This window comes from Nicotiana tomentosiformis, chromosome 5, assembly GCF_000390325.3.
Source record: "Nicotiana tomentosiformis chromosome 5, ASM39032v3, whole genome shotgun sequence".
Lineage (NCBI taxonomy): Eukaryota > Viridiplantae > Streptophyta > Magnoliopsida > Solanales > Solanaceae > Nicotiana > Nicotiana tomentosiformis.
The window spans coordinates 110,803,200-110,828,779 of NC_090816.1; the positions used below are offsets into that span (position 1 = coordinate 110,803,200).

Below are 25,580 nucleotides of genomic sequence, written 5' to 3' on the forward strand. Positions count from 1 at the left end.
CATATCCTCATTCCTGCCCTAAATTCCAAACAAAGGTCACTACCCCTTACATTCATATTATCACTACTCTCTACCACCATGAACCGCTCATACTTGAACTCAAGTCTTCCACATATTAGAATATGTATAATAGATCATATATTAAAGTGTAACATTGTGAACTTCCCCTTGCAACTTTTTTTTGCGCCTCTTTTACACCTCTTTTGCACATTATTTTTTTTTTGTGCAATAGTAAAATCATAACTCGTTAGAACAGTTCAAATAGCTATACAAGAGTTGTTACTGATTTATATGCCTCTATATATTGTATGTGTAAAAAGTATATTTTTACGGTAGCATACTTGATAGGTTCACAACATGCTATGCAATCAATTTAACAGTTTATATCTACCACTTGTGTTGTATATAAAACCTAAAATAGATAACAAAAAAGACAATTCGGGGTGCTCAGTAGTCAGTCCTACGTTAGTAAATTAAGCTTGTGGTTATTCGAGCTATAAAATGTACTGCAAAGTTTAAGGATAGGACAATCATGGTATAAAAATCCTTATTATTTTATTGCATTTGGCATGAACTAAGGAGTACAAAGTTCGGAATGTTTAGTTAATCTCCGCATAACAAATGTACAACGTTTGGTTTCCGGTATTGTTGTTGATTTGTTAGTATGCTTGGCTTCCATGCTTGTACATTTCTCCTTAACACCCCCCCCCCCCCCCCACCAAAACAAAACCCTCCCCAGTTTGAGATTGACCTCCATTCTCTTTTCCAATATTGACCTCCATCAAAGTAACCTAGATCCACCACCTCACCTCCAACCCCCTTCTCCTGCCATTCTCAGCTCTGTACATAATATTTCTTCTCTTTAGAGTCGTAGGGGGAAAAATGGCGGATCTTGGCACTGCAGACCCACAATCTCAGCTCATACCAAACCTCCCAGACGACGTAGCATTACAGTGCTTAGCCAGAGTCCCACGTTCCCATCACCCTATTCTCTCTCTTGTCTCCAAATCTTGGCGCTTCGCCCTAAGCTCCACTGAACTCTACACCACCCGGTCAATTCTACGTACTACCGAAACTTTCCTCTTCCTCAACCTCCGCATAAACTCCACTTTCCACTGGTACACTCTCTTCCAACACCCTCACCCACAAAAATACAGAAAGCTTTTCCCCCTTCCTTCAATACCCTGTAAGCCCATTGGATCGGCTTATGCAGTTTTGGGCCCAAAGATTTATGTGATTGGTGGGTCCATTGGTGAAATCCCTTCGAATAATGTGTGGGTTTTCGATTGTAGGTTTAATTGTTGGGAAATGGGGCCAAGAATGAGGATTGGTAGGGAGTTTGCCGCAGCTGGGGTTGTGAATGGGAAGATTTATGTAATGGGTGGGTGTGTTGTTGATAATTGGGCTAGGTCGATGAATTGGGCCGAAGTTTTTGATCCATTAACGGGGTTATGGGCTGCGTTGCCGAGTCCAATTGAGGTCAGAGACAAGTGGATGCATGCCAGTGCAGTGGTGGGTGATAGGGTGTATGCAATGGCGGATAGGGGAGGGGTGGTGTATGATGTTGGGGGTGGGGAATGGGGGAGTGTAACGAAAAGGCTTGATTTGGGGTGGAGGGGACGAGCCGCGGTGGTGGGAGGAGTGTTGTATTGTTATGATTATTTGGGTAAGATTAGAGGGTATGACATGAAGGAAGATGTGTGGAAGGAATTGAAAGGGGTGGAGAAGGGGTTGCCTAGGTTCTTGTGTGGCGCGACGATGGTGAATTTCGATGAGAGGTTGTGTGTTGCGTGGGAAGGCAAGAGGAATGGCAAGGAGGTTGACATTATGTGCGCAGAGATTGAAGTTTGGAAGGACAAGGGCGGAGGGTTGAGTGGGAGCATCTTGTGGTCGGATGTGATTCTTGTTGTTCCTAATGGTGCTTCAATTGTGCATTGCTTTGCAGTTGACTTGTGATGTTTACTTCAGACGAGGTGCGGCTATTCTCTAGCTTTTGTTAACCATTTGTGTGAATTGGTATTTTGTCCATGATAATCTGACTGTTTGCTGTTGTCATTTCATTTATTTTCTTTAGCCTTTTCAGTATTTGGTGCTTTTAATAGTTAACTCAGAAGTTAATGCTTCTTATATAAAAGCTTTATTGACTTGGGCCAGTTGGTGAGTAACACTAATTAACTCATACACTTGGTCCCATTAATTCACAATGTTGTGAATAATTTGGGTTTATTGGCTATCATAGCATTTTTTTATGTGTATTCTATTTGAAAATAGGATATATTAGACTGAATGCATAATTCACTCACTAATATGTAGTTTGTGGATTATCGCTACTTTGTGTGGTAGATGTGCTTATGGTGTTCGGAGCAGAAACAGGGGGAGGGGGGATGCCTGGAATGGATAGTGAATTAGAATTAACTTAATATGAAAGAGTGGACAGGACCTTTAAAGTCAATACTAGTTGAAGTTGGATTTGTAGACTTCTTATTTGTCTATGACATGATCCATGCATGTTCTTTCCATCATTGTTAACTCTTTAGTATGCTATGTCCATTTGTTCTGTTAGTTTTCCTGGAAAATGTTGAAACTTGGAAAAAATATCTTTAGGGGTCCAAGAGGTCGATTTGGGTCATAAAGTTGAATTTTGCTGAATATGAAGGAGTTGGAACTATCTCATAAAGCTTAATTCATGTTAATTGTCAACGCATCACAAGTAGCACAAGTGCCTTTGTGTGCTTTAGATGGGATTTGCTTTAAATCATCAAATCTTCTAACTTGCTTTTATAAAGTTAGCTCTACTAACCTATACCAATCTAAAAAGGAAGAAAGATTGTTGCAGTAACGTTTATGACTCTACAGCAAAATCCTGCATAATTATTTGCAGTGATGCTAGACAATCATCTCCACATAAAGAGCCAAAAACTTAAGTGCAAGGTTAGAGGGCCAAAAACACTAAACACTTGAAAGAAAGCCAAAAACTGAGGAGCAATATTTTTGATTACTCGTCTAAATCAACCTATCATTCACGGAAGCTAAGGTACCGTCTTCTTACCCTGTCTAAATCCCCAAATTTCAACCTTCAATTTTTTGTTATTTTGTTTATTTTGCTACTTTTTGGAGTGTCATCTTTTTGTTCAATTCTGGTTAAAAAGTGGACTCCTAGTGATTGCTTTTGTAGGGGGTCTCAAAGATATAAAATTTACATTGTCTCAAGATATTATAGTGGAGATATTTTTCTTTGTAATCATTACTAAATGGCACTGCCATATCTTTTGATTTGGTGGTGAATGATAGGAGCGAGACACAAACATGTTTGTTGCTTTTTCAAATTTATTACTAGTAACAATGTATCTTGTTTGTACGTTAAGATTTCGTCTTCTAATAAATGAGACCTAAAATATAGGTACAAGAATTTTCTGCCGGGAAAAGAATAAATTGAATTTTTCTTCTCAAAGCATAACCAAGATAAAATTTACATCTTTTTCTTTGTTGTTTGCTTTTTCTCATATGTTTAGAAAAGAGTTTCTTTTTGGCTTTTTGCGATGCACAATAGCCACATGATTTTGTTTGTTTATTTGCTTCTTTTTTTATTCATTATTTTGTTTAAAGAGTCTTTTGAATCAATTAACAAAAGCCATGTACAGCAACAAAAAGTATAGTTGTTAGTACTTGCACTATGTGTTTGGTTTTCTTATACTTTTAAAGATTTTGTCTCATGTCCATCAAAGAAAAACAATCCACTTTCAAACTCATTGAAAGAGGTGGTTATGTAATGTGTGCAATGATTTATGAGAGATCCTTTGATATTATACACTTTGTTACTGCAGGCCATCTTTTGTAGTTGAATAGATTAGTTTTTATTGTTGTGGTTTATCTTTCTTTTAGAAAAACTTATAAATCATTCTACTAATTGAGTTGCCTCGCTCAAACTTTTTAAACAATTAAAGTTCGATAAAATTGCATATTGAGGTTCTACCCAATTGTAATAGTTGGCTACTTACAACAACTACCATTAATATTTGTTTTTAATGGTAGTTAATATTAATATTAACTACCATTAATATTTGTATTTATGAAGAAATATTTTAATATCTTGCAAATGCTTGTTTGTCACAAGATATGGGTAGGAATGATATTCGGTAAAGAACTAATCGCTTGATTGATAATCATGACATGAGACCTTTAAGAGTTTCAAAAAGGGCATATGCTAAAGAAAATTTGTCCACACAAAATGTAGAAAAAGTTTTTTATTGGGGTAATTGCAATAAAACTTTGAGAAATATTGAATTCATTATTAATTTCTTTTTTAACTAGACAAAATTTGCGTGTTCGTTTTACCATATCTAGTTAACTCATGTTCATTGATATCTTAGAAAGTGTGTATCAAGAGAGTTGGCAATTAGCTACTATTTAGTGGTTATTTTACACTTTCTCCTTCTAGAAAATATATAAGTGGCATTTGATGAAAACAAGCATTGGCGTTGATTTCATATGTTTTTTTGATCTGGTGGATGATTTGGAAAAGCATTGTATTCTTGAGGGAGATAATTTTTTTTTTCATTTGCGAGGTGATAGAGTTATCTAGTGATTATGATAGGCTAGTGGAACGCTGTGAAGATTCAAATGTTAAGAATATGTATATTAGTTACGAGGGGCATAAGTTGAAGGGTATTGAGATTTATACACTACCAAAAAATTATGATATTTTTATGAGTATTTTTCTCGAAGAAAATAGTTTTAGGGATAATTCGTCTGAAGTGGTGAGCGAAATGTTTGTGGAAGAACATGAATAAAAAATTCAACAGGTATTCTTTTTTTTATTGATCATAGTAAGTGGACATTTGATGAAAACAAGCACTGACGTAGATTTCATATGTTTCTTCGCTGGATGATTTGAAAAAGCATTGGAACTTCAATATTTTTAAGGGAGATGAGCTCTTTTATTTGAGAGGGGATATAGTTATCAATGATTATGATGGGCTAGTGGTGTTATGAAGATTTAGATGTTAAGAACATTCTTATTAATTACGAGAGGCATAAGGAGAAACCCATTGAGATTTATACACTCCCATAAAATTGTGATACTTTTATGAGTACTTTTTCTGAGAAAATAGTTGTAGGGATAATTCATTTGAAAAGCTAGGCAAAGCAGCTGAGAAAGAACATGAATCAACAAATTCAGCAGGTATTCTTTTTATTGATTTTAGTCACTTCTATCGACATTTCTACTTGACGTATATTTATTTAATCTTTAAATGTAAGTTCCAACACTGTGAAAAGAAAAATTAGAGGGCCTACGTGGTGCATGAAAATAATCAACTTTACAAGAGGGACCAAAATGTGAAATTTGTTGGGGATATCTAGCTATTGGTGAGAATGCAACCCAATTTTATTTGGTTTTTGGGCCAAATATTTAGAAATAGAATTTGTTGTCCTTAAAAAGTAAATGGTTGGAAAGAGATTGAGTAAGAAAAATTGAAAGCATTCTCAGCAATAGCTTGATGTTCCTCATCCATTTCTTGTAAATTTTCAATAAAAGTTATTATCTATAAGGCTTAGAAACATTGAAAAATATTCTTAAAAAAACAATGAAAACATTTACTTTTAAAGGGCAACAAGTTTGACTTCTAACTGTTTGGCCCAAAAACCAAATGAATTTGGTTGTATTCTCACCAATAGCTTGATGATCCTCAACAAATTCCATCGGCGATCTTGTACCTCTTGTAAGTTGATTATTTTCATGCACCTCGTACGCCCTCTGATTTTTCTTTTCTCAATGTTGAAACCTACATTTAAAGATTAATTAAATATATTTCAAGTAGAAATGTCGATAAAAGTGACTAAGATTGATAAAAAAAAAATACCTGTTGAATTTGTTGATTCATGTTCTTCCTTAACTGCTTCTCTTAACTCTTCAAACGAATTATCCCTAAAACTATTTTCTCCGGAAAAGTACTCATAAACATATCACAATTTCTCCTTATGCCTCTCTTAACTAACAAGCTCGTTCTTAACATCTGAATCGTCACGACACCACTAGCCTATCATAATCACTGATAACTCTATCACCTCTCAAATAAAAGAGCTTATCTCCCTTAAGAATATTGAAGTTACAATACTTTTTCAATTTAACTAGCGAAGAAACATATGAAATTTACTGTCAATGCTTGTTTTCATCAAATGTCCACTTACATATTTTCTAGATGGAGAAAATGCAAAATAGCCATCATAATGGTAGTTAATTGCCAACTCTCTTGGAATGTCCATGCTTCATGAGTTAGCTAGATATGATTAAACAAACATGTAAATTTTGTCTAATTGAAGAAGAATGACAATATTGCACAAAAGTTTTATTGTAATTACCTGGATAAACAACTTCTAGATGTGGAATATTTTTTCTGGATGCTTTCGTGGAATTTTTAACTGGTTCCGTGTCATGGTTATTGGTCAAGCGACTAATTCTTTTTCGAAGATCATGCATACGTATGTCTTGCTACAAACAACATTGAAGTACTTCTCAATAAATGGTATTTGCTGGAAGTAGCCAACTATTACAATTGAGTAGAATTTTAAGATGCAGTTTTATCAAACTACAGTGGTTTATAATGAAAAATAAATCTATGTGAATCAATTCAATAAGTAGAATGATTTATAAGTTTTTTTCGTAAACCATTATAAAAAAAAAAAAGAAATTAGTTCACTTAACTCCAAAAGATGGTTCGTAGCAACAAAATTTATAACATCTAAGGAACTTGAAGATTATTGTACACATTACATAATCACATTTCTTTCAATGAGTTTGAAAGTTGACTATTTTTCTTTTATGGCTATGAGACAAAATTTGTAAAAAAAATAAAAATAAAAATCAAGCATATAGTTCAAGAACAAAAAGCTATATTTTCTGTTACTTTACATACTTTTGTTAATTGTACATACTTTTGTTAATTGATAAAAAGATTCTTTAAACAAAATGATGAATGAGAGACAAGAAGCAAATAAACAAACAAAACCATATAGCTATTGCACATCGAACAAAGCCAGAAAGAAACTTTTTTTTAAATGTAAGGAAAAATGTAATTTTACCTTAGTTATGCTTTGAAGACAAAAGTTTAGTTTGTCCTTTTTCGAGTAGAAAGTTCTCGTACCTATGTTTATGTCTCATTTGTTAGGAGACAAATTCATAATGTACAAACAAGATACATTGTTACAGATAATAAATTTGAAGAAGCAACACATATTTTTGTCTTGCTCCCATTTGTTCGCCACTGAATCAAAAATTATCTCAATTATAATGCCGTGAGACAATGTAAATGTCATATCTTTGAGACCCCCACAAAATCAATCACCGGGAGTCCACTTTTTAAACAGAGAAATGACACTCAAAAAAGTTACAAAATAACAGAAAATTGAAGGTTGATATTTGGGGAAGAACATGGTACCTTTGTTTCAGCGGATAATAGGTTGATTCAAATGAGTAATTAAAAATCTTGCTCCTCAGTTTTTGGCTCTCCAGCTGAACCTAGTAATTAATAGCTTCTGATGAAATATTTTTATTCTGGTAACGCTTATTAATGGCTCATAAGACGCATCATGAATTTAAGTTTCTCAAGATTTTGTTTAATAAAATAACTCTTCTAAAGGTCTACACAAATTGTAGTTCCTTTAGCATTTTCATAACAGAATGAAGCAGGTGACTGCTCAAGCATGCTAGTGATTATTCTATTTGTTTCAGTGCTTTCTGGTTTTATGGCCACTAAAGGAAGAAGTGTGTATTAATCCAAGAGTGTGTATTAATCTCACTATCTTAGAGAATCCTATGAAAACCTTCATCATAAACGGAAAGCGATGCAACAGTTCTTCGTCAAAGTACTTAAAGCGACATAATAATGAATAGAAATAACACATAGTAACCTATTATAGGCACCCCATATATATAATTAATGCATACATCTACTATATGGACAAGAGGAGTCGTGACTTAGAGTTCATGGTGGGTGATTGGGTATTTTTAAAGGTTCTTACGATGAAATATGTGATGAGGTTCGAGAAGAAAGGCAAATTGAGTATGGGGTATATTAGCCAATGAGATATTACAACAGGTGGGTATGGTGGCCTATAGGCTTGCCCTGCCACCAGAGTTAGCAAGGTCCATTCGGTGTTCTATGTGTCTTTGCTTCCAAGCACGTGCATGACCTGACACATATTATTAAGCTCAAGTTGTGCAAGTGGATGTGGAGTTGTCCTATGAGGAGATCTCGATAACTATTATACACAAACAAGCTTGCTACTTGAGATCGAAGAAGATTTCTGCCGTCAAAGTACTGTGGTAGAACCATCAGGTTGAGAAGGCTACTTGAGAGTCTGAGTAGGATATGCATAGCAAGTATCTGCAACTATTTGATACTCAAAGTATGTTAGACTCGTATGAGGACGAGCGTTATTTTAATTGTGGGAGAATGTAATACCCCATAAGGAAAAAGAAGCAGTTATATTTAAGAGATTAGAAAAGTAGAATAAAATGAAAAGAGCTTCATAATAAAATGGACCCCAAGTCCAAACTTTGCAAACAACATTTGACAAGGGATTAACAAGATTAAGGACAATAATTACTTGAATATTTCACAACTACATGAATATAAATCAAGCCTTCTTTTGGTCATTATCATCATAAAAGGAATGCAATAACTATTTACTACTTTAAGTTGTTTCACTTGCTGTGTGAAATAGGGATTTAAAAGGGAAAGAGGAAACCAGATAAAAAATAGGTATTTAAAGGGAGAGCGTAAGGCTTAAAGCGAGTTTATACAAATCAAGAAGTGCGCATCAATCTCAAAACCTCAAGAGACTAATAAGCTTTATTCAAGGTAATATATATATTTTTTTTTATTTTTTTTTTGCATTTTTTTTACTGCTTGAGATATAGGCATCAGTATTGGAGATTTTAGATGATACTATACCATGTGTTTGATTTGATTTGAAGCTTTTGAGTTTAGAAATGTTAGGAATTGAGCCCTAACCCTCAAATTAGTAACGAGGTTAAATGACTTTTTGAACTCCGATTGGGAAATTAAGTAAATATTTGGACTCATTGGATTATGGATAATTCGAAAACGTATTAGGTCCGTATCAAATTAGTGAGTTTATAGATCAACTTTATCAAATTTAGAAAGGTGTCATTCTTTTTTGAGCGGACTAATAAGAAACTAGTGTCGTTCTTCCTGGAATGTAGGGAGTGACTATTATAGTCACCCCATAAAGATATTTAATGCATATACATCTACTATGCACACAAGAGGAGTCACGACTTGGAGTTCACTATGGATGATTCGTTGTTTCTAAAGGTTTTTCCATGAAATGTGCGATGAGGTTTGAGAAGAGAGGCAATTTGAGTCGGAATATATTGGTTGTATGAGATATTGCAAGGGTGGGTGCGGTGGCCTATAGGCTTGCCAGGCCACCAAAGTTCATCCAATGTTTCATGTATTTATGCTTCATTGCACGTGCATGACCCGACACGTGTAATTTATGAATATGCTAGTACAACACAGATAGTATAGATGCACTCATTGCATATCATGGCACAATATCAGTATCAGATGACGGTGGATAGTTCAATATCCTCCTAGTCCAGTTAAATCAATATCTGATAAATAGGATGGGATGCGTCCAACCAGTTCAATTAATTAGTACATTTCAAATGTTGACCTAGATAAGTTATTCCGTAGCAGTTGCTGAGGTTGATCTATGAACTCACTTATCTTATACAGACACGATACATTTGAGTCCAAATATTTACTTAATTTTTTATCAAAATTTATAGTCATCCAATTTTCCTTAATTTATTGATTTGGGGGTTATGGTTCAATTCCATAGATTTCTAAGTTCAATTCAAATCCAACTCATGTTGTAATTTCATTTAAGCTGAAATACTTCATTTAAATCTCAAATATTCATACCATATCTCAAAGAATGGTAAAATTTTCAAAAAGAGCACAAGGGTTACCTTGAGTGGAGCTTACTAGTTGCTTGAGGTTTTGGGATTTTTGAACACTTCTTGATTTGTACGAACTTGCTTTAAGCCTTATGGTCTCCCTTTTAAATCCTCATTTCACGCAAAAATGGAAGAGCTTGAAGCAACGAATAGCTGCTGCATTTCTTTCCCGAACATAATGACCAAGAGAAGGCTTGGTTTATATTTGTCGTACAGTTGTGAAGCACTCAAGTGGCGGTTGCTCTTGATCTTTAATCCCTTCCCAAATGTTGTTCGCGAAGTGTGGGTCTAGGCCTATTTATTAATGCCCTTCATCTTATTTCTTTTTACTTTGTCTAATCTGTTAAATACAATGACTCCTTTTCTTTTCTTATGGTGTATTATACAAAGCCTGCCAAAGCTCCTCCAAAATACATGTGTATCTGTATTTCGTGTCGAAAATAGATGGGTTGAGTTGAACCCATCATTTGTGCGGTGCATGCTATGAGCTGGAGGGTTATCCAATAAGTCTTATTGCGTCTAGTTGGGCCCTAAATCAGTTTCAGAAACCATGGTATGTTAATCCAAAATAGTTCAATCAAAAAATCGCCATTTCCTAATTGTTTTACAATTTACTTTTAGATTTGTACATTTTGATGTATTTTTCACAATCCCCATTTGTCGCTTGTGCTCAATTTATTAATTTATAAACTATTTCACAAAATTCGCGGGCTTATGTCCCATCTCGCACTCACACCTTTTACAACAAAACACTGGATAAGGAATGTGATTCTTGGATTTACTGTTGTTGATATGAGTTTGTTGTTCTGTATTGTACCCATATATTTTGCTGAAACTCTCTTTGAATTAGAGGCTGATAAGTTTCTATGCCGATTGAAGGTGCTGGTCATGCATGATAATGCTGCGGTTTTGTCTCTGAGAATTCAATATATGACTGCAGAAATTCAGATACCGATAGAGAACATCGAGTCTGAACCCTCAAGAATCAATATTTCCAAGTTGTTGAATGTTCCATAGGCCAATTTCCAGATAAAGGTAAGTCTGCTTCTGGTTCAACTTTCAGTGCTAGGCTGGCCACTTGTGGAATGTGAGTTTGTGTTTCAAACACATTTCTGGAAAGCTTCTGCGCGATTTCTTGGAACAAATTCTAGTGTAACTAAGTTATGAGCAAAAGTTTGTAATTGTAAGCGATGTAGAAAGTCTGCTTTTGTACACAGCTAATTAACTACTAGTTCACGAACCGTTGAGTTGTAACTTTGAAGAAGTAAATTTTACTAATTTATCTTTCAGTCATAGTGATACTCAATTTTTATCCTCTAGCTTTAAGTTGGTCATAGAATAACCTTTAAATTAAAACAGACAATTTTCCATCTATGATTCGAACGATTACTTATGAGACCACCCTATTGTTTATTGAATTTTATAGCCTGTTTGGCCAAACTTCTAAAATCAGCTTATTTTGAAAAATATTTTTTTTTAAAGTGCTTTTTTCAGAAGTATTTTTGGCGAGAAACAATTTGTGTTTGGCTAATCAATTGGAAAAGCACTTCTGAGCAACAATTAGTGTTTGACCAATCTTTTAAAAAGTATTTTTAAGTGTATTTTTCTCAAAAGTGCTTTTGAGGAGAAATTACTTTTTTCTGCTTCTCTAAAACTGCTTCTGCTTCTACTCAAAATCACTTTTTTTCCTTCTAAAAGTTTGGCCAAACACTTTAAAACTTTGGAAAAAAACACTTTTTTTTAAAGCTTTATTAGTCTAGTGATTGAAGACTCAGCAGAATTGAATTCGTTTTAGTAAGTGCTCTGGAGAAAAACTGACATTGCAGTAATATTATGTTGTATTTTTGTTTCTAAAAATTACCAAACCAAAGCTTAGAGTAATAGTGTAATACAAAGAGTCCCAAGCGTTTCTTGGAAATATTCACCCTTTCTAAAGAATTTGAAGTTTAACCGTTGTCTTGCAGATATTTGCTAAGTTTAAAGCAATAAATGAACAAATGCACATAACTAGAAGGCCACTGTTTTCCTGCATAATTAGAGAACCTTTAACTCTGTTAAACTATAAAAGGATCTGCTTGCTTGAGTTTTAAGTTTCAACAACTCTGTGCAATTGAGAATGAAGTTATAAAACAAATTGCTACTTTATAAGCGTTTGGAGATAATAATTTTTTACAAAAAAGTAGTTTCTGGAATTAATTTTAAAAAAGGTATTTGAAAATTGAAGTTGTATTTGGACATGCATTTCATTGAAAAATATTGTAGTTTTGTGAGGGAAAATTAAATTTTACATGAAAAAGTGGTAAAACCCACTTTTTCAAACTTGAAAACTCATCTTCAAAAATAATTTCAAATCAGCCCAATGTATTACCCAAAAATTCAAAAAAGAAAAGAAAATTTTGTATGGACAAATAGGTCCAAATGTATTTGTAAAAGTAGTGTTGATGATGCAGACAAAATCCATGTTTCTTTCACTCGTACTTCCAGGAAACTCGATCTCCAAAGGCCAACTACCAAATTAGGCCAAATATTTTTAGTTCTGTTTGTAAGTTCTAGTCCATGTCAACTATGCAAAGCATAATAAAGTTACAATTATAGCATACTCCTCTTTATAATAATAATAATAATAATAAAGAAAAACAGCCGCACGATACTGATTATCTACATTTCGATCTTCATTTTTAGGTGAAAGACATGTGCATGCATGTTAAACTTGCTCCTCTAACATCCGCAAGCCAAAGGTCGTGGATGTATAATAGAAGCGGCTCGATAGAATTAGTGGCTTAAAAATACTTTATAAGAGGTCTCAAGTAATTTAATAAACATCTTTTATGTTCATCACACGTGCATCTCGTACATCCGTGTATTACACGTGCATCTCATGCACCATACATGTCGTGTGTCACCCGTGCATCTCGTACGTGTATCCTGTGGCAATTAGAGTGTGTTGACTTATACATAAAATATGCTCAAGTGATTAAATGAATAGAGAAAAATAATTAGGTAAATATAGTTAGATTAGTAGAGGAAAACAATAAGGCTGATAAAAAAATAATTAGATTATCCTAATTGATGAGAGAGAGAGAAATTATTGAATAATAATATTTAAATAAAATATTGAAAACTTATATTTATAACAATAATCATTTTTGGGGCCTAAATATTTGCCAGGCCTAAAGCGAATACTTCAACTCAACTGCTTAAGGGGTTAAGCCGGCCCCGATGCGGAATAATTCACGGGTACAAAAAGTTGGTGGCCACATACATCATAACTTGATAGTCTGACTAGTAGTAACTCAGGGGTAAAAAAACAGTCAATAATAATCTATATTATTATAAAATTGGGAACCCCTAAATTAAAAACTTGAATTACCTAAATGTCATTTTTAATAATCTGAATTATTTAAATAAATAAATAAAAATATTAAATTTATCTGAAGGGTGTAACCCTTCATTATTAGTTGCCATCAAAATTAACTAACAATTTCTATTTTATTTATTTATTTACCTTTTGGTTTCACCCGTTGTACCGTATCAATCAAGAACAAAAATCTGTCGAGTTGCTTCTTAAAATGAGAATAAAACCTTCTCCATAATGGCTATCTTAAGAAGCCTTCAAAAATGTCAGTGGTAGCAGGAATTAAATACACTTTCTTAGGCCTTCTATCTTCATTGCTGTAATATCTAAAATGCCCTTCTTTCAAGGTAATGTACATTTTAAATTCAAGGTTGCTTGTTAAAATCTTGAAAACATGTATACAAAATTCTTTAGACTGTGGTAATGATATAATTGAAAAATATTAGGTTTTGTTATAAAATAAAAATTGTAAAGTAAAGACAAGTATAGAGAAAAACTGATATATTATTCAAATTTCAAACTTATGTACATAATAAACTGAAAACTCATTTATTTATAGAAGAAAGGAAGCAGTTGCGAGGCTTTTCAAGAAGCAGCTGCAAGACTTTTCTTTAGCTGCTTGTAAGTTGTCTGCATGAGTTGCTTGCAACCAGCCTGTTTAATAAGAAGCTGTTGCAAATTATTTCATTGAGTTGCTTGCAACTTACCTGCATCAGTTGCTTGTAGATAAACTTCAACAGAGTACTAAATGGATAATCTTCTTCAGAAAGATTATCTATAGTGAAGTAATAAATGGGCATCCACAGTATAATTATTTTCATAACACTCCCCCTTGTATGTTCATTAAAAGGTATTGTGCCTCGTTAAAACCTTACTAGGAAAAAACCCTGTGGAAAAAAATTCTAGTAAAGAAAAAAGAGTACACATATTTAGTATTACGCATTGCTAGCTGCCTCATTAAAAACCTTATAAGGAAAAAAGAGTACATCGCGTATTTTACTCCCCCTGATGAAAACCTTGTTTCAAATATTTGAGTCTCCGCATTCCAATCTTGTATACCATCTTCTCAAAAGTTGAAGTTGGTAAAGATTTAGTGGATAAATTTGCCGGATTATCACTTGAACGGATTTGTTGCACATCAATGTCACCATTTTTCTGAAGATCGTGTGTGTAGAATAATTTTGGTGAAATGTGCTTCGTTTTATTTTCTTTTATAAATTCTCCCTTCAATTGGGCTATGCATGCAGCATTGTCTTTGTATAAAATTGTGGGTCTTTTCTTACATTCCAAATCACATTTTTCTCGAATAAAATGAATTATTGATCTCAATCATACACATTCTCTACTTGCTTCATGAATAGCTATTATTTCAGCATGATTTGAAGAAGTAGCAACAATAGATTGCTTCGTGGAGCGTTATGAGATGATAGTACCTCCACATGTAAACACGTACCCGGTTTGAGATCTAGCTTTATGGGGATCAGATAAATAACTTACATCTACATAACCAACAAGATCTGCACTACCTTTGTTAGAATAAAATAAACCCATATCAAGAGTTCTCTTTAAATATCGCAATATATGTATAATCCTGTTCAAATGTCTCTGTGTATGAGAAGAACTATATCTTGCAAGTAACTTAAGAGAAAATGCTATGTCAGGACTTGTAGCATTAGCAAGATACATTAGTGCACCAATTGCACTGAGATAGGGTACTTCGGGACCAAGGAGTTCCTCATCCTCTTCTGGAGGTCGGAACAAATCTTTATTCATTTCAAGTAATCGAACAACCATTGGTGTACTCAATGGGTGCGCTTTGTCCATGTAAAAGCGTTTTAATACCCTTTCTGTATAGGCAGATTGATGGATAAAGATCACGTCTGCTAAATGTTCAATTTGCAGGCCAAGACAAAGTTTTGTCTTTCCAAGATCTTTCATCTCAAATTCTTTCTTAAGATATTCAATTGCCTTTTGGAACTCTTTTGGAGTTCCAACAAGATTTATTTCAACAATATAAACATCAAGTATAACAAATTCTGAAGCCATTTTCTTTATAAAAATATATGGATAAATAACATCATTTATGTAACCTTCTTTCAGCAAATATTCAATGAGGCGATTATACCGCATGCGCCTAGATTGTTTTAAACCGTACAAAGATCTTTGTAATCTGATTGAGTACATTTTTCGAGATTTTGAATATGCTTTAGGTATTTTAAATCATTCAGGGATTTTCATTATCAAGTGACCCGTACACATAAGCTGTAACCACATCCATTAGATGTATTTCAAGCCTTTCACGTAAGGCTAAACTGATGAGATATCAAAATGTTATGGCGTCCATAACGGGTGAATATGTTTTTTCATAATCGACTCCAGGTTGTTGTGAGAATCCTTATGCAACAAGGCGAGCCTTGTATCTTTCAACTTCATTTTTATCATTCATTTTTCGCACAAAAACCCATTTATGACCAACTGGTTTTATACCAGCAGGTGTTTGGACTACTGGTCCAAAGACCTCTCTTTTAGCAAGTGACTTCAATTCCGATTGAATTGACTTTTGCCATTTTGGCCGATCAGATCTTTGTCGACATTCTTCGACAGATCGGGGTTCAAGATTCTCACTATCTTGCATAATATTAAGTGCAACATTATATGCAAAAAAATATTATCCACCATTATTTCAGATCGATTTAAATAAATCCCATCACTAGTAGAACTTATTAAAAGTTCCTCACTCACTTGAGTCTCGGGTTCATTGATTTCTTCAGGAATCTCAGAACTAATCAGATCTTGGGTCTCATCAAGAGATCCCTTCATAATATCATTTTGATCATTTGTCGATTTTCTTTTTCTAGAATTTCGATCCTTAGAAACCAAAAGCCTACCACGTTTCAGGCGTGCTTTAGGTTCACTAGCTCTCATACTAGTATATGGTCCTGTTGGGACATCAATTCGGATAGGAACATTCTCTGCAGGGATATGTGACTTAGTTATCCTTTTCAAATCAGTAAATGCGTCTCGCATTTGATTTGCTATATTTTGTAAATGGATGATCTTCTGGACCTCCTAATTACATATATGGGTACGTGGATCAAAGTGAGATAATGATGAAACTTTTCACACAATTTCTCTTTTGATTTTCTTTTTCTCTCTCCCTAATTGTGGGAAATTTGTTTCATCAAATCGATAATCTGCAAATCGAGCAGTAAATAAATCTTCCGTCAATGGTTCAAGATAGCGAATAATAGAGGATAATTCAAACCCAATATATATTTCTAACCTTCTTTGGGGGCCCATCTTATTGCGATGTGGTGGTGCTACTGGCACATATACAACACATCCAAAAATTCATATATGGGCAATATTTGATTCATGACCAAAAACTAATTGTGACAAAGAATATTTATTATAATGTGTCAGTCTGAGACGGATAAGTGATGCTGCGTACAAGATAGCATGACCCCAAATAGTAATAGGCAATTTTGTTTTCATAAGTAGTAGTCTTGTTATCAATTGCAGTCGTTTAATAAATGACTCTGCAAGGCCATTTTAAGTATGAACATAAGCTACCGGATGTTTAACTTTTATCCCAACTAATAAATAGTAATTATCAAAAGCTTGAGATGAGAATTCTCCAGCATTATCAAGGCGAATAGCCTTTATATGATAATTTGGGAATTGTGCCCTTAATCGAATTATTTGGGCTAATAACTTTACAAACGCCAGGTTGCGAGATGACAGTAGGCACACATGAGACCATCTTGAAGATACATATATTAGGACCATAAAATATCTAAACAGCTCACTTTGTGGGTGAATAGGTCCACATATATCCCCATATATATGTTCTAAAAAGGCAGGGGATTCAATGCCAACCTTCATTGGTGATGGTCTAGTGATCATTTTGCCTTGATAACAAGCATCATAAGAAAATTCATTATTTGTAAGAATCTTCAGGTTCTTTAATGGATGCCCACTCGAATTTTCAGTAATTCGTCCCATCATTATTGATCCAGGATAGCACAAACGGTCATGTCAAAGCACAAAAGTATTTGAATAGTAAACTTCCGGTTTACGATAGAGTGTGCTTTAACTGTACTAATCTTTGAATAGTATAAGCCAGAAGATAAAGTTGGTAACTTTTTTACAATGTATTTCTGGCCAAAAATATTTTTTGTAATACAAAGATATTTCACGTTCATTTCATCTATTGTATCAACATGATATCCATTTCGGCGAATATCTATAAAACTCAACAAGTTTCTTCGGGACTTGGAGGAGAACAATGCATTGTCGATAATAAATTTTGTTCCCTTAGGCAGAAATACAGTAGCTCTTCCGGAGCCTTCAATCAAACTTATATTACCAGAAATTGTATAAATATTTGATTTTTCCTTATGCAAATAAGAAATGTATTTTTGATCTTTGAATATGGCATGAGTTGTTCCACTATCAATTATACAAATATCTTCATGATTGGTCTTTGATCCAAACATAATTTGAGGATTATCCATATTCTTCAAAATGAGATAAACAAAATAAATATGATAGTAAATATCATTATCAAAGCATAACTTTTATTTATATACAACAATTACATAACCATACTATCTACTACAAACAATAAAAATTAAAATATTTAGATCTCTACAGATTCATCACCGATCACATGACTTGTTTCTCCTTTCAGGAGTGCAAAGTAATCAGCTACATCCAAATGCATGAAGTCTAAATTAACTTCAGAAATAAAATTTGCTTCAGCATTTTTATCTGTCTTCTTCAGGGAGGCTTGATAAAGTTCAACCAGGTGCTTTGGCATATGACAGCTACGTGACCAATGCCCTTTTCCTCCACATCTATAGCATTATTTTCTGGCTTTGCTGCTTGCACCGCTTCATGCTTTTGTTCCTTCCTTTTCCACTTCTGGTGGTAAGTAGGGTTCTTTGGTGCATTGTTATTACCATGATTAGAGTTTCCTCCCCGACCACGGCCATGACTACGACTGGGGCCACGTCCTCTTCCACGCTTAGCTTGGTGGAAGTTCGTCTCATTCACTTTATGGAATGGACAAGAACCAGTAGATCGGCTTTCATGGCTTTTCATTAATAGCCCATTATGTTGCTCGGCTATAAGAAGATGCGAGATAAGTTCAGAATACTTTTTGAATCCCATATCTCGATATTGCTGCTGCAGGAGCATATTCGAGGCATGAAAAGTGGTGAAAGTTTTCTCCAACATATCATGATCAGTTTTATTATCACCACATAGTTTTAATTGGGAAATAATTATGAACGTAGCAGAATTATACTCATTGATAAATTTAAAATCTTGTAGCCTTAGATGAGTCCAATCATAACGTGCTTGTGGAAGAACGACCATCTTCAGGTGGTCATATCTATCTTTCAAATTATTCCACAGTATGACTGGATCTTTAACAGTAAGATATTCCATTTTCAGGCCCTCATCAAGGTGATGGCGTAAGAATATCATTGCTTTGGCACAGTCTTGGTTTGATGCCTTATTTTTATCTTTGATGGTGTTTGCCAGACCCATCGCATCAAGATGAATTTTGGCATCAAGCACCCAAGACATGTAACTTTTGCCCGATATATCCAAGGCTACAAACTCAAGTTTAGAAAGATTTGACATTATTTAGAAAAAGAAAGTTCGTACCTCTGATACTTTCAAAGTATTTTCTCGAGATGGCAGAGTCTCGTGCTGATAACGTGTTATAAAATAAATATTGTAAAGTAAAGACAAGTATAGAGAAAAATTGATATATTATTCAAACTTCAAACTTATGTACATAATGAACTGAAAACTCCTCTATTTATAGAAGAAAGGAAGCAACTGCGAGGCTTTTCAGGAACCAACTGCGAGGCTTTTCAGCTGGCTTTTCTTTAGCTGCTTGTAAGCTGTCTGCATGAGCTGCTTGCAACCTGCCTGTTTAATAAGAAGTTGCTGCAAATCATTTCATTGAGCTGCTTGCAACCTGCCTGCATCAGCTGCTTGTAGATAAACTTCAACAGAGTACTAAATAGATAATCTTCTTCAGGAAGATTATTTATAGCGGAGTAATAAATGGATATCCATAATATAATTATTTTCATAACAGGTTTAATATTATTCATCTTTTTCCTTTTGGGTGTGTAAATGTAGATATATAATACTTGTCATTTTTTTGTGTAAAATTTCGTGGATTTTTCTTTCATGAGTGTGATTTGGTTATTATAAATGAAGACATACTACTGTCATTTCTTCCCTAAAATATGCTTTTTCATTGTCGTTCTTTGTTCATTCAATTACAACATAGGATATCTCCTTTTTTGTTTTGTTTTTTTGTTTTTTTTTAATATTGTATTTTTATTGTATAAGTTTTAAGACATGACTATATGAACTATTGTTGTTACATTTTCACAATAGATGATGTTTTTTCTACTGTACTTGTGGTTTAGTGTTGTAAGATATAAATTATGTTTTACAGAAGTCAAACACTTAATTGGAAAACAAAAAGGAAAAATAGGTTTTTTTTCTCGAATACAGGGCTTAATGTAGGACTGGCAAGTGGGCCGGTCCAGGTCCGGGACTGGCCCAGGACCGCGGGCCAGACGGGCCAAACGGCTAAACGGGCCAGAATCGTTTGGTCCGGTTTTAGCAGGCCTGGTCCGGTCTCGTGGGCCGGTCCTATGATTGGGCCCGCCAAGTCCGGGACCATTTGGCCCGCCAGGGCCCGGGACCGGAACCGGCCCGGTCCCCTTAGCGGGCCTAGCGGGCCCAACGGCTATTTTTATTTTTATTTTTTTATTTTTTTTTTAAAAACGTTGGATTGTAAAAAATAGCCGTTGGGCTGTCAAAAATAGTCGTTGGCTATTTATGAAATAACCATTTAACCCCTCAACTTTGTTTTAATCCCAAACTTTTTATAATTACACTTTTTCCCTATTTTCAACTATAAATACCCCATCATTATTTTATTTTTTCTTACAAAATCATCAATCTATCACAATCTCTCTCTAATTTTCTTCTACTATTGCTTATTTTATTGTTACAATTTGTGAAACAATTGTGAAGTTGGTGAATTGAACTCTTCAACGATAATCAATTTCCAACAAGTTGTTCGTCAATTCGGTAAACTCGTTCAGATTGCCGACTGGATGCTCCTACCCCACCATGCCTGGCCATTCCCGTTAGGCCGAAGTGTTTGGCCTTTCCTTCTCCGCGCCCGCTCAGGCTTCGCCAGCGGACTTGCTTGACCTATTGAATCAATAGGGCAAGCACAAAATACCTCGTTCGAGTCCCCGGACGAAGGTAGAACCCGCTGGCTCCAGAACGGGGGGGCGGTGTCCTCTCTTCCTGGTCCTATCGAACCAGACACTGAATACCTTCAGTCAATGCTTTGGCCTTCGTCTCTTTTGCCCTTTTAATTAGTTTTTTGCATGTGTAGGGGCACTTTTTTAACCCCTTCGTTTCGGTGTCAGCCATCTTTCCTATTTCATCGGTCCCACCAACTACTCGGTCTTATGGAGGGAGGGGGGAGGGGAAAGGCTTGGGCCTAGGCGCTATTGAATGAAAAAGAAAGTCTTCAAGAAGTCCGTAATTTGTTGAATAATAGCAGCCGGTTGAGATATTGGGTTTTCTAATTTACTGCTATTGCCTTCCTTCTCTGCAAAGGTATCAGGTTAAAAAAGATGGATGAAATTGCAAAAAAGACTCGTGGGAAGCCTCCTGAAAGATAGATGAACGCATAAAACAACGTACCAATAGCGGCACTGAGCGGCCGGAGATAGTTATCTACTAGCCATGTTTTCTTTCTGTGATAATGCCTTCCGGGTTTAGATCGAAATTACATCCCCGAAAATAACTCTTAAGTTTTAATATTATAATTTTGTTTGTTTTATTTACTTTGCTTGATTAGTTAAGATGGCTTATTCCTTAAAAAATATGTTTAGTAAAAATAAGAAAAAATCGAAGAGTGGTGAATCTAGTGGCCAATATGTTCCTCCTCCACTTCCCCCGGCTCCACGACCCAAACATGTTACCCGTCCTACACCTCCTATTCTTGATAGCGATAACAGTTTATTACAATTTACCGAGAGTTAATTTTTCCATAATATAGTACCCGGTGAACAATTAAACCATGAATATATGAATGCTCTTTATGGTAATCCAACTATTGATGAAAATGATGATGAAGAAATAGATTTTGATGAAACGCAACCGGATGATGATACACCTACTAGTCCTGCCCCTGAATTTAACCCAACTAATAATAATCTAGATGATCCCCCATCTGACCCTCCTATTAGTACCCCTACTTTTTCTAGACAACCTCCTAAACGGGCAGAAACATCTCTTGTTTGGCAATTTTTTACTCAACTAAGAGAAAAAAATAAGGCTAAGTGTAAAACTTGTGGCAAAGAGTTAGTTTTTCAATATGTTGGAAGTCGGGGGGGTACGGGAAGTTTGGCTAGACACATATTGCTACACCCTCAAGATAAAACTAGATATTTTTGTATGAAAACTTTGGCTGAGGGACAAGTGCACCTAGTCAGGCTGACCTTAGTACCGGGTCAAATCAATTTTAACCGGGAATTAACCTGTTACCGGTGATATTTTATATTATGATCCAAAAAAAGATCGGGAAGAATTGACAAAAATGGTCACTGTTATGTGCTTACCCTATAGTTTTCCTTCTAACCCCCACTTTGTGCATTATATTAAAAAAAAATTTAATCCTACTTATAAAGGTTTTTCTCGCACAACCGTAAAGAGTGATATTTATAAATATAAACATGAATATGAACAATATTTGCACTATTTATTTACTCATATAAATTGTTGTCTTGCTATTACAACTGATATTGGTAGAAGTGGTAATGACTGTGATTACCTTACTGTTACCGGTCATTGGATTGATGAGCATTGGATAATGCAAAAGCGTATTATTGCTTATAGAATAATTAATTCACGTCACACAGGGCAGTTTATTTCTAGACGTGCAGTTTATTTCTAGCACGATTGCGGATATTTGTAGATATTTTTGCATTAGTGATAAAATAATATTAGTTTCAATGGATAATGCTACTAGTAACACAAATGTTGTAGCCTTGCTTACCACGATACTAAGTCCTGTATTTAGTAATATTTTTCATGTTAGATGTATTTGTCATATTTACCATTTAATTGTGGGTGATGGCATGCGAATTTTAAATGTTGAAATTGAAAAAGTTAAAATGGCTCTTAATTGGCTTTTTTATTCAAATCGTAGAAGTAGACTTAGAGAATATTTTAAAAGATGCGATGAATTTGGCCTAAGAGAAAGAAAGGTTCCTAAACCTTGTCCAACTAGATGAAATTACATGTATGAAAGTTTAGTTATTGCATATGAATATAGAAACCCCATAAACTCAACGTTTAATGCTCATGTAAGTGATGATGATGAGCACCTTACAAATGCGGATTGGGCTAATGTTAAAATGCTTGTAGATTTTTTAGAAAAATTCCATATTGCTACAAATGAATTTTCTGGGCAATATTATCCTACTATTTCTAACTGTTTAGTTTATATTGTAGAACTTGCAAATTTGTTTGATCATTTTTCAGATGGTGGGGAAATTTATCAACTTGCTATTGATTCCATGAGAAAAAAGTTTAAAAAATATTTTTTTCCTATTCCCCCTATTTATGGTATTGCTGCATTGTTAAATCCTACTATGAAATTAGGAGGTCCTCAATTTTGGTATGAAACTGTTTATAATGGTTTAGCACTTGAAGATGAGGAGTTTTCTAAACTTCCGAACGCAATAGCCTCAATTAAAATAAATGTTCAAACTATTTATAATGCTTATCAAGTTGCACTAGATCATGCTAGACCAAATGTTCCAACTCCTTCTTCTTCTAATTCTCAATCATCTAAAAGAACTGCGGGAGTAAGAGCACTTAGTGCTTGGGCAGGGTTCAGGGGTTTTCAAGGTTCTAGTATTAGTGATTTTTCACAACTAAATGAGCTTGAAGTTTATTTGTCACAAGGAATTGAGGAAGTGAATCCCGACGGCTTCTTTAATGTTTTGGAATAGTGGAAGGACAAAGAAAAACACTTTCCAATTCTTTCAAGGATGGCCCTAGATATTTTAACTATTCAAGCTTCAACAGTGGCATCAGAGAGCGCTTTCAGTCAAGCAAGACTTCAACTCGGTAATTATAGAGCGTCTATGAGGGAGAGCTTGGAAAAATCAGTACTTTTCAGAGATTGGATCCGTTCGGAAAGAAGAAATTTTGGACTTGCTGAATCACAACCAGAGGTAGACGAAGCTTATGAAGAAATGCTAGCTGAACTTGCGGAGGATGATGCTTCGCCTGGAAGCGGTGATGAGCAAGCTTCATTTCCGCCACCACCAACGGAAATTCCTCCGAACCTTGAAGGATTTATGAAATTTGTAAGAGATACTATGTAAATTAATATGTAACTTGTATTTTGGCACATCTTGATTAGTTTTTTTTTCTTCTCAATGGTGGTATTAGCACCTTGTTGTGCTCATTCCATAGGGGGAGGAAGACTAAGAAAGATATTGCCATGATTTTTAATGCTATAATAAAAATATAACGCATTGATTTGAATATCTCTTTACAATATTTTTGTTCTTTTATATCTTAAGCTATACATATAGTATAATATAGTATAGTATACATATATATATATATATAAGCTTATATATATACTATACTATAGTCTATACTATATATACATCTCATAAGATATATAAACTATATTCGATATACTATATATACATCTTAAGATATACTATATATACTATACTATATATACATGTATATCTACTATATATACTATATATACATCTTAAGATATACTAATTTTTGTTCTTTTATATCTTAAGCTATACATATAGTATAATATAGTATAGTATACATATATATATATATATAAGCTTATATATATACTATACTATAGTCTATACTATATATACATCTCATAAGATATATAAACTATATTCGATATACTATATATACATCTTAAGATATACTATATATACTATACTATATATACATCTTAAGATATACTATATATACATAGTATACTAGATATATATAGTAGATATACATGTATATATAGTATATCTTAAGATGTATATATAGTATATAAATCGAATATAGCTTATATATAGTAAGATGTATATATATTATAGTATAGTATAGTATACATATAAGCTTATATTTATACTATACTATAGTCTATACTATATATACATCTCATAAGATATATAAACTATATTCGATATACTATATATACATCTTAAGATATACTATATATACTATACTATATATACATCTTAAGATATACTATATATACTATACTATATATACATCTTAAGATATACTACATATACATCTTAAGATATACTATATATACATAGTATACTAGATATATATAGTAGATATACATGTATATATAGTATATCTTAAGATGTATATATAGTATATAAATCGAATATAGCTTATATATAGTAAGATGTATATATATTATAGTATAGTATAGTATACATATAAGCTTATATATATACTATACTATAGTCTATACTATATATACATCTCATAAGATATATAAACTATATTCGATATACTATATATACATCTTAAGATATACTATATATACTATACTATATATACATCTTAAGATATACTACATATACATCTTAAGATATACTATATATACATAGTATACTAGATATATATAGTAGATATACATGTATATATAGTATATCTTAAGATGTATATATAGTATATAAATCGAATATAGCTTATATATAGTAAGATGTATATATATTATAGTATAGTATAGTATACATATAAGCTTATATATATACTATACTATAGTCTATACTATATATACATCTCATAAGATATATAAACTATATTCGATATACTATATATACATCTTAAGATATACTATATATACTATACTATATATACATCTTAAGATATACTACATATACTATACTATATATACATCTTAAGATATACAATATATACATAGTATACTAGATATATATCTTAAGATATACTATATATACATAGTATACCAGATATACTAGATATATATAGTAGATATACATGTATATATAGTATATTTTAAGATGTATATATAGTATATAAATCGAATATAGCTTATACATCTTTATTACTATTTTTTTCTCTAACTTCTATAAAAATAAAAAT

General features: G+C 33.6%; 2 protein-coding genes across 5 annotated transcripts; one reads left to right on the forward strand and one right to left on the reverse strand.

Annotated features, from left to right (window-relative positions):
- The first annotated feature begins 724 nt into the window (after window positions 1–724).
- Window positions 725–11,281, forward strand: LOC104119801 (F-box/kelch-repeat protein SKIP6). 4 transcript variants are annotated; one of them, XR_691538.4, is made up of 3 exons: window positions 725–1,973; window positions 2,882–3,034; window positions 10,868–11,281. XR_691538.4 is itself a non-coding variant. In XM_009631391.4 (2 exons), exon 1 carries the CDS (start codon window positions 883–885, stop codon window positions 1,954–1,956), a length of 1,074 nt encoding a protein of 357 aa, XP_009629686.1. In that variant the 5' UTR covers window positions 725–882; the 3' UTR covers window positions 1,957–1,973; window positions 7,730–7,754. The 4 variants fall into 4 exon arrangements, 3 of the variants coding, with proteins under 3 accessions (XP_009629686.1, XP_070031308.1, XP_009629684.1); XM_009631391.4 differs by lacking the exons at window positions 2,882–3,034; window positions 10,868–11,281 and adding an exon at window positions 7,730–7,754; XM_070175207.1 differs by lacking the exons at window positions 2,882–3,034; window positions 10,868–11,281 and adding an exon at window positions 4,573–6,666.
- Window positions 11,282–13,928: 2,647 nt separating this feature from the next.
- On the reverse strand, window positions 13,929–15,167 carry LOC138893003 (secreted RxLR effector protein 161-like). The gene is made up of 3 exons (XM_070176766.1): window positions 14,777–15,167; window positions 14,051–14,118; window positions 13,929–13,997 (listed from the first exon to the last, which is right to left on the reverse strand). Exons 1-3 carry the CDS (start codon window positions 15,165–15,167, stop codon window positions 13,929–13,931), a joined length of 528 nt encoding a protein of 175 aa, XP_070032867.1.
- Window positions 15,168–25,580: the final 10,413 nt, after the last annotated feature.

What these genes read in the sequence shown, in the direction of transcription:
- LOC104119801 (XM_009631391.4), top strand. Translation starts at nt 883, where the DNA reads ATGGCGGATCTTGGCACTGCAGACCCACAATCTCAGCTCATACCAAAC.
- LOC138893003 (XM_070176766.1), bottom strand. Translation starts at nt 15,167, where the DNA reads ATGGACAAAGCGCACCCATTGAGTACACCAATGGTTGTTCGATTACTT. An exon ending in GTACGTGTTTACATGTGGAG is followed by an intron (nt 14,119 to 14,776) that starts GTACTATCATCT and finishes ACTTCACTATAG; the next exon opens with ATAATCTTTCTGAAGAAGAT. An exon ending in TCTACAAGCAACTGATGCAG is followed by an intron (nt 13,998 to 14,050) that starts GTAAGTTGCAAG and finishes CTTATTAAACAG; the next exon opens with GCTGGTTGCAAGCAACTCAT.